The sequence below is a fragment of the Oncorhynchus masou genome, chromosome 22 (assembly GCF_036934945.1).
Source record: "Oncorhynchus masou masou isolate Uvic2021 chromosome 22, UVic_Omas_1.1, whole genome shotgun sequence".
Classification (NCBI taxonomy): domain Eukaryota; kingdom Metazoa; phylum Chordata; class Actinopteri; order Salmoniformes; family Salmonidae; genus Oncorhynchus; species Oncorhynchus masou.
Window position 1 is genome coordinate 3,324,418 of NC_088233.1, and position 9,902 is coordinate 3,334,319.

General features: G+C 43.5%; 1 protein-coding gene across 1 annotated transcript in view; it reads right to left on the bottom strand.

Moving 5' to 3' along the window:
• Window positions 1-2,189: 2,189 nt before the first annotated feature.
• LOC135509770 (myelin regulatory factor-like) overlaps window positions 2,190-9,902 on the bottom strand; it is a 78,097-nt gene continuing 70,384 nt past the window's right edge. The window contains exons 7-13 of the mRNA XM_064930670.1: window positions 9,642-9,751; window positions 9,092-9,252; window positions 8,740-8,812; window positions 8,481-8,632; window positions 5,447-5,508; window positions 5,058-5,174; window positions 2,190-2,506 (exon numbers count right to left, since the gene is read on the bottom strand). Of these exons, the coding sequence (XP_064786742.1) occupies window positions 2,190-2,506; window positions 5,058-5,174; window positions 5,447-5,508; window positions 8,481-8,632; window positions 8,740-8,812; window positions 9,092-9,252; window positions 9,642-9,751 (992 nt within the window). The remainder of the gene's footprint in view (window positions 2,507-5,057; window positions 5,175-5,446; window positions 5,509-8,480; window positions 8,633-8,739; window positions 8,813-9,091; window positions 9,253-9,641; window positions 9,752-9,902) is intronic.

Sequence of the window (9,902 nt, forward strand, 5' to 3'; positions counted from 1 at the left end):
TCATGTATTCCACAAAGTGTCATGTATTCCACAAAGTGTCATGTATTCCACAAAGTGTCATGTATTCCACTGGGTCATGTATTCCACAAGGGGGTCATGTATTACCACATAGTGTCATGTATTCACAAAGTGTCATGTATTCCACAAAGTGTCATGTATTCCACATAGGGTCATGTATTCACCTTGGTGCTCATGTATTCCACAAAGTGTCATGTATTCCACATCAGTGTCAGTCAAAAGGGTTCATGCTCTGGCCCCCTAGGGGTCATGTATTCCACAAGCCAGGTCATGTATTCCACAAGTGTCATGTATTCCACATAGTGACATGTATTCCACAAAGTGTCATGTATTCCACATAGTGTAATGATTTAGATGTCACTATTGTACAAAGTGTCCTGGATTCCACAAAGGGTCAGGTATTCCACATAGTGTCATGTATTCCACAAAGGGTCATGTATTCCACATAGTGTCATGTATTCCACATAGTGTCATGTATTCCACAAAGGGTCATGTATTCCACAAAGGGTCATGTATTCCACAAAGGGTCATGTATTCCACAAAGTGTCATGTATTCCACATAGTGACATGTATTCCACAAAGTGTCATGTATTCCACATAGTGTCATGTATTACACAAAGGGTCATGTATTCCACATAGTGACATGATTTAGATGCACTATTGTAAAGTGGCTGTTCCACTGGATGTCAGAAGGTGAATTCACCAATTTGTAAGTCGCTCTGGATAAGAGCGTCTGCTAAATGACTTAAATGTAAATGTAAATGTAATGTATTCCACAAAGTGTCATGTATTCCACAAAGTGTCATGTATTCCACATAGTGTCATGTATTCCACAAAGTGTCATGTATTCCACATAGTGTCATGTATTCCACATAGGGTCATGTATTCCACATAGTGTCATGTATTCCACAAAGGGTCATGTATTCCACAAAGGGTCATGTATTCCACATAGTGTCATGTATTCCACATAGTGTCATGTATTCCACATGAGTGTCATAGTATTCCACAAAGTGTCATGTATTCCACATAGTGTCATGTGTTCCACATAGGGTCATGTATTCCACATGGGTCATGTATTCCACATAGTGTGTGTATTCCACAAAGTGTCATGTATTCCACAAGGGTCATGTATTCCACATAGTGTCATGTATTCCACAAAGTGTCATGTATTTCACATATTGTCATGTATTCCACATAGTGTCATGTATTCCACAAAGTGTATTCCACAAAGTGTCATGTATTCCACATGGTGTCATGTATTCCACATAGTGTCATGTATTCCATGGTGTCATGTATTCATAGTGTCATGTATTCCACATAGTGTCATGTGTTCCACATAGTGTCATGTATTCCTAGAAGTGTCATGTATTTCACAGAGTGTCATGTATTCCACATGGTGTCATGTATTCCACAAGGGTCATGTATTCCACATAGTGTCATGTATTCACAGGTGTCATGTATTCCTGAGGGTCATGTATTTCACATAGTGTCATGTATTCCACAAAGTGTCATGTATTCCACAAAGTGTCATGTATTCCACAGGTCATGTATTCCACATAGGGTCATGTATTCCACATAGTGTCATGTATTCCACATAGTGTCATGTATTCCACAAAGTGTCATGTATTCCACAAGGGTCATGTACTCCACATAGTGTCATGTATTCCACATAGGGTCATGTATTCCACATAGTGTCATGTATTCCACAAAGTGTCATGTATTCCACAAAGTGTCATGTATTCCACATAGTGTCATGTATTCCACATAGTGTCATGTATTCCACAAAGGGTCATGTATTCCACATAGTGTCATGTATTCCACAAAGGGTCATGTATTCCACAAAGTGTCATGTATTCCATAAAAGTGTCCTGTATTCCACATAGTGTCATGTATTCCACATAGTGTCATGTATTCCACAAGGGTCATGTATTCCACATAGTGTCATGTATTGAATTACAGTTGAACTACACTTTACCAATACAGTCTTAAGAGAACCACAGAAGCAGACCCACAGCTGTGTAGAGAACCACAGAAGCAGACCCACAGCTGTGTAGAGAACCACAGAAGCAGACCCACAGCTGTGTAGAGAACCACACAGGCACCCACCTGCAGCTGTCAGGGTGGGGACAGTTGTGTGATGAAATGCTGGTTTGTCTCCAGGATGTGCAGATCTATAAGGGAAGGGGACGATCTTCCAACTGTTTCCTCCTCCGTGCTGATGTGTGTGTTGTCCCTGCGTTGTCTCTGAGGCTGGGGCAGTGTCTGCTGGTCTTCAGGCCCACCCGGTCCAGGCAGCCGGTTGTTGACCCCCACTCCCCTCTACACCCCCCAGGACCTGGGTGCAGTAAGCAGGTCTCTTCGTCTCTGGACAGGTAGATGGGGGCGGAGGTGTGGCTGAGACGAGCCCGGTAGCGTCCGTCCTTGTCCACAGGCCTGGACTTGGCCTTCTTGTTGATGCTGCGCAGTGTAGGGACTGGACTACTCACTTCTACAAGAGAGAGGATGGAGACAGATACCATTAACGGAGACAGGTACCATTAATGGAGACAGGTACCATTAACGGAGACAGGTACCATTAATGGAGACAGGTACCATTAACATAGACAGGTACCATTAATGGAGACAGGTACCATTAACGGAGACAGGTACCATTAATGGAGACAGGTACCATTAACGGAGACAGGTACCATTAACGTAGACAGGTACCATTTAATGAGACAGGTACCATTAACGGAGACCGGTACCATTAACATAGACAGGTACCATTAACGGAGACAGGTACCATTAACGTAGACAGGTACCATTTAATGGAGACAGGTACCATTAATGGAGACAGGTACCATTAACGTAGACAGGTACCATTAACATAGACTGGTACCATTAATGGAGACAGGTACCATTAACATAGACAGGTACCATTAACATAGACAGGTACCATTAACGGAGACAGGTACCATTAATGGAGACAGGTACCATTAATGGAGACAGGTACCATTAATGGAGACAGGTACCATTAACGGAGACAGGTACCATTAACATAGACAGGTACCATTAACATAGACAGGTACCATTAACATAGACAGGTACCATTAACGGAGACAGGTACCATTAATGGAGACAGGTACCATTAACGGAGACAGGTACCATTAACGTAGACAGGTACCATTTAATGAGACAGGTACCATTAACGGAGACCGGTACCATTAACATAGACAGGTACCATTAACGGAGACAGGTACCATTAACGTAGACAGGTACCATTTAATGGAGACAGGTACCATTAATGGAGACAGGTACCATTAACGTAGACAGGTACCATTAATATAGACAGGTACCATTAACGTAGACAGGTACCATTAACATAGACAGGTACCATTAACGTAGACAGGTACCATTAACATAGACAGGTACCATTAACATAGACAGGTACCATTAATGGAGACAGGTACCATTTATGGAGACAGGTACCATTAATGGAGACAGGTACCATTAACATAGACAGGTACCATTAATGGAGACAGGTTCCATTAATGGAGACAGGTACCATTAATGGAGACAGGTACCATTAACGGAGACAGGTACCATTAATGTAGACAGGTACCATTAATGGAGACAGGTACCATTTAATGGAGACATGTACCATTAATGGAGACAGGTACCATTTAATGGAGACAGGTACCATTAACGGAGACAGGTACCATTAACATTAGCATTAACGGAGACAGGTACCATTTACCATTGGAGACAGGTACCCATTTAATGGGGACAGGTACCATTAACGGAGACAGGTACCATTAACGTAGACAGGTACCATTAACGACAGGTACCATTAATGGAGACAGGTACCATTTAATGGAGACAGGTACCATTAACGGAGACAGGAACCATTAACGAGACAGGGGTACCATTAACGGAGACAGGTACCATTTAACGGAGACAGGTACCATTTAATGGAGACAGGTAGCATTTAATGGAGACAGGTACCATTAACGGAGACAGGTACCATTTAATGGAGACAGGTACCATTTAATGGAGACAGGTACCATTTAATGGGGACAGGTACCATTAATGGAGACAGGTACCATTTAATGGAGACAGGTACCATTTAATGGAGTATATGTACTATTAATGGAGACAGGTACCATTTAATGGAGACAGGTACTATTAACGTGACAGGTACCATTAACGAGACAGGTACCATTAACGACAGGTACCCATTAACGAGACAGGTACCATTAACGGAGACAGGTAGCATTTAATGGAGACAGGTACCATTTAACGGAGACAGGTACCATTTAACGGAGATACAGGCACCATAGTATTAATGGATATACAGGTACCATTAACGGAGACAGGTACCATTAATGGAGACAGGTACCATTAATGGAGACAGGTACCATTAACGTAGACAGGTACCATTAACGGAGACAGGTACCATTAATGGAGACAGGTACCATTTAACGGAGACAGGTACCATTTAACGGAGACAGGTACCATTAATGGAGACAGGTACCATTAACGGAGACAGGTACCATTAATGGAGACAGGTACCATTAACGGAGACAGGTACCATTAACATAGACAGGTACCATTAACGGAGACAGGTACCATTAACGTAGACAGGTACCATTAATGGAGACAGGTACCATTAACGGAGACAGGTACCATTAATGGAGACAGGTACCATTAACGGAGACAGGTACCATTAACGTAGACAGGTACCATTAACGGAGACAGGTACCATTAATGGAGACAGGTACCATTAATGGAGACAGGTACCATTAATGGAGACAGGTACCATTAACGGAGACAGGTACCATTTAATGGAGACAGGTACCATTTAATGGAGACAGGTACTGCTTAATGCTTATAGCAACAAACACAAGTTGATATATTTGCTGTGTCACAGTAATGTCACTTAAGCATTTATGAAATGCTTACTCACTGATTATCCATAGGTTATGAATGTGTTATGAAGTGAACATATGGTGAAGTATTTCATTTGGTATGGTAAGACAGGCGGGTCAATGTTTTCTTACCCAGTGTTGACTGGTTGTTGCTTGGCGACAGAGTAGTTGCTGATTGGTTGTTTGTGGCAGTTGTAGGTGGACAGCAAGCTGCAGGATTGGCCAGTGAAGGAGAGGGTGGGACTGTATCTACACAGAATAGATAGGTTCATAACATATGATTTATGATGATGTCCTGTAGGATCAGTTTGGTTTCTAATGACTTTATGAGAATCCTAAGACAATACTCTATACATCGTGTTTAGATCGTAAAGTCAGTTACAAATACATGGTGCCCATCTTTAGTCAGCCCAATAACTAACAATTGTAAATAAGCCTCAGAGATAGCTAGTCCTTTCTACCACTAAATACTGCCCATCTAGCAATCCGAAGAGGGATGTATATGTCTGTGTGTCTCTGACCTTGACGCGTGGAGATGGTGGATCGAGGAGCAGAGGCCATCCTAGATGATCCCTCTGCAGACCTGGACCAGAGGGGTATGAACACATACTATGAGAGGAGAAGGGAGATGGAATGGAATGGAATAGAAGGGAATAGAATAGAATAGAATGGAATGGAATGGAATAGAAGGGAATAGAATAGAAGGGAATAGAATAGAATAGAATGGAATGGAATAGAAGGGAATAGAATAGAAGGGAATAGAATATAATACAATGGAATGAAATAGAAGGGAATAGAATAGAATGGAATGGAATAGAATAGAATGGAATAGAAGGGAATGGAATAAAATAGAAGGGAATGCAGTAGAAGAGAGATGGAATGGAATAGAATAGAATGGAATAGAAGGGAATGGAAGAGAAGGGAATATAATGGAATAGAAGGGAAAGGAATAGAATGGAATGGAAGGGAATATAATGGAATAGAAGGGAAAGGAAGGGAATGGAAGAGAATGGAATGGACGGGAATGGAATAGAATGGAATAGAAGGGAATGGAAGGGAAGGGAATGGAATAGAATGTAATAGAAGGGAATGGAATAGAAGGGAATGGAATAGAATGGAATGGAATAGAATGGAATGGAATAGAAGGGAATTCCTAGCAGATGGCATCAGATGGGGAGGGGCATAGATATTGCACGATAATCACATGTGATAGAATAGTAATGAATGCTGAAATGTCACCTTTGTACTTTGTATAGTTGATTTAATGGACTCCAGAATGATGTGCTCATGCTGGTGTTTAATGGCTGTTTTTAAGTGGTGAAACACAATACACATTTCAACTATGGGTGGACAATAAAGTGTTTCTCATTCTAAAGTAATCATAGAGAGTTTTGAATATGAGACTAGTGGATTCGGTTGTACAGTGTTGGTGCTGGTTGAAAGTGGTTTGTACCTTTCACCCTACCTGCTTTCAGAATACATTTGCCAGTAAAGGCCTACTTCATGGAATGTTCCAGACTGAGCAACCAAGTCAACAGTAGAAATGAGTCATGACCTCTTGAGACACAAACTGGGAAACACCCTAATTACCAACTTAAAGTACGAGTAGAGTAGGGAACGAGAGTAGGGAACAAGAGTAGGGAACGAGAGTAGGGAACGAGAGTAAGGAACGAGAGTAGGGAACGAGAGTAGGGAACGAGAGTAGGGAACGAGAGTAAGGAACAGAGTAAGGAACGAGAGTAGGGAACGAGAGTAGGGAACGAGAGTAGGGAACGAGAGTAGGGAACGAGAGTAGGGAACGAGAGTAGGGAACGAGAGTAGGGAATGAAAAAATAAAAGAGAGAGAGAGAAAGGTAGAGGAAGAAATGTGCAGGGAGAGCATACCATGGACAGAGTGGTGGACAGAGTGGTGGACAGAGTGGTGGACAGAGTGGTGGACAGAGTGTGACCGTAGCAGTGAAGAGGAGCAGGAAGCAGGAAGCTACATAGCTACATAGGACATCAGAGACATACAGGGAGCAGGAAGCTACATAGCTACATAGCTACAGAGGACATCAGAGACATACAGGAAGCAGGAAGCTACATAGCTACATAGCTACAGAGGACATCAGAGACATACAGGAAGCAGGAAGCTACATAGCTACAGAGGACATAAGAGTCATACAGGGAGCAGGAAGCTACATAGCTACATTGCTACAGAGGACATAAGAGACATACAGGGAGCAGGAAGCTACATAGCTACATAGGACATAAGAGTCATACAGGAAGCAGGAAGCTACATAGCTACAGAGGACACAAGAGACATACAGAGAGCAGGAAGCTACATTGCTACAGAGGACATCAGAGACATACAGGAAGCAGGAAGCTACATAGCTACATAGGACATCAGAGACATACAGGGAGCAGGAAGCTACATAGCTACATAGCTACAGAGGACATCAGAGACATACAGGAAGCAGGAAGCTACATAGCTACATAGGACATCAGAGACATACAGGAAGCAGGAAGCTACATAGCTACAGAGGACATCAGAGACATACAGGAAGCAGGAAGCTACATAGCTACAGAGGACATCAGAGACATACAGGAAGCAGGAAGCTACATAGGAAAAGGATAATAAGGTAAAGAACAGCAATATTACTCACATGGCTACAGAAGGCAGAGAGGACACAGAAGAAAAGCAAAGGAGAGAGCAGTGAAACTGGTTTGTGTGTGATGTAGTGTGCATGCAGCCCTGAGACATGGCTGGTGACTCCTGTGTGGTCATGTTTCAGGGCTACAGGTATATGGTTGATGTATCTGGATGTGGTCATGTTTCAGGGCTACGGGTATATGGTTGATGTATCTGGATGTGGTCATGTTTCAGGGCTACAGGTATATGGTTGATGTATCTGGATGTGGTCATGTTTCAGGGCTACGGGTATATGGTTGATGTATCTGGATGTGGTCATGTTTCAGGGCTACAGGTATATGGTTGATGTATCTGGATGTGGTCATGTTTCAGGGCTACAGGTATATGGTTGATGTATCTGGATGTGGTCATGTTTCAGGGCTACAGGTATATGGTTGATGTGTCTGGATGTGGTCATGTTTCAGGGCTACAGGTATATGGTTGATGTGTCTGGATGTGGTCATGTTTCAGGGCTACAGGGATATGGTTGATGTATCTGGATGTGGTCATGTTTCAGGGCTACAGGTATATGGTTGATGTATCTGGATGTGGTCATGTTTCAGGGCTACAGGTATATGGTTGATGTATCTGGATGTGGTCATGTTTCAGGGCTACAGGTATATGGTTGATGTATCTGGATGTGGTCATGTTTCAGGGCTACAGGTATATGGTTGATGTATCTGGATGTGGTCATGTTTCAGGGCTACAGGTATATGGTTGATGTATCTGGATGTGGTCATGTTTCAGGGCTACAGGTATATGGTTGATGTATCTGGATGTGGTCATGTTTCAGGGCTACAGGTATATGGTTGATGTATCTGGATGTGGTCATGTTTCAGGGCTACGGGTATATGGTTGATGTATCTGGATGTGGTCATACGTACACGTCTTTCTCAATGACGTCCCCTCTGTGGTGCAGTGTTAACACATAGAGTACAGACATGGAGATGACACTGAAGGTCATGACGACGACCAGAGCCAGAATGGTTCCCTGCATGAACCTGTGACTGATACAGCCCTGCTCTGGAGTCGCACTCTGTAATGACATCGAAACACAGGTTTGACATTTTAAATGCTGGTTTTCCAGGTGGAGGGAGAGAGGAGGGCTTCTATACTGGTGTTCATGTGTAGGGAAACATCTACCTTATTCCCAGGTTTCACTGTCTTCCTCTTCAGGGGACCACTTCCTGTCCTGCTGAACTGGCTCCCTGATTGGCTGGAGACAGAGAAAAAAAATCACCCACCAAATACATTTGGTATGTCAAATAATTTAAAATACTGGACCAGAGCTTGATTACCAATGGAATTGTACTAATAGGTATAATCAAGTGCTCCTCTTAGAATGTATTTAACATGTAAAGGCGTGTCCTACCTGGTGGATGAATGTATTTAACATGTAAAGGCGTGTCCTACCTGGTGGATGAATGTATTTAACATGTAAAGGCGTGTCCTACCTGGTGGATGAATGTATTTAACATGTAAAGGCGTGTCCTACCTGGTGGTGCCTCCGCTGACAGTACTCTTCATGCTGTCCAGACGGCGGAGTTTGGCCAGCTTCCTGCTCCAGCGCTCCAGCTCATCTATACGAGTCTCCAGGTTGTCAGTCAGTTTACACAGCTCCTTCACTGCACCGACGTTCTCCATGAAGATACGGTCCTAGAGAGAGAGAGACGGGGGGTGAGGGAGGGGGAGCGAGTGAGGGAGGGAAAGAGAGGGAGAAGGAGGCGGGAGAGAGGGGTGGAGGGCAAAGAGAGGGAGGGAATGGGGGAGAGAGAGGGAGGGGGAGGGAGGAAGAGAGGAAGAGAGGGGGAGACAGGGAGATGGGGGAGAGAAAGACGCAGGGAGAGGGGGAGGGAGAGAGGGAGGCACAGAAGTCAATGTCTGTTGCAAATTCCGGAAACTTTTCCAGAGTTCTCGGCTCCTTAGACATCTCAGATGGAGGATTTCCAGTTTCTAAGGAGGGAGAAAACAGCATTCCTGGTTGCTGTGTCTCTGTGTGTGTGTGTGTCTCTCTCTCTGTGTGTGTGTGTGTGTGTGTGTGCTACCTTGTTGACCACCAGAAGTTTAGGGATGGTCTCTCCATTGGAACAGATGATGTCTCCTCCCTCCTTCACGGCTTCAGGCAGAATCTGCTGCACGTCCTGAGCAATCACTCCTGGATAACACAACACCTTACTGTAAACTCCTATCACTCCTGGATAACACAACACCTTACTGTAAACTCCTAACACTCCTGGATAACACAACACCTTACTGTAAACTCCTAACACTCCTGGATAACACAACACCTTACTGTAAACTCCTAA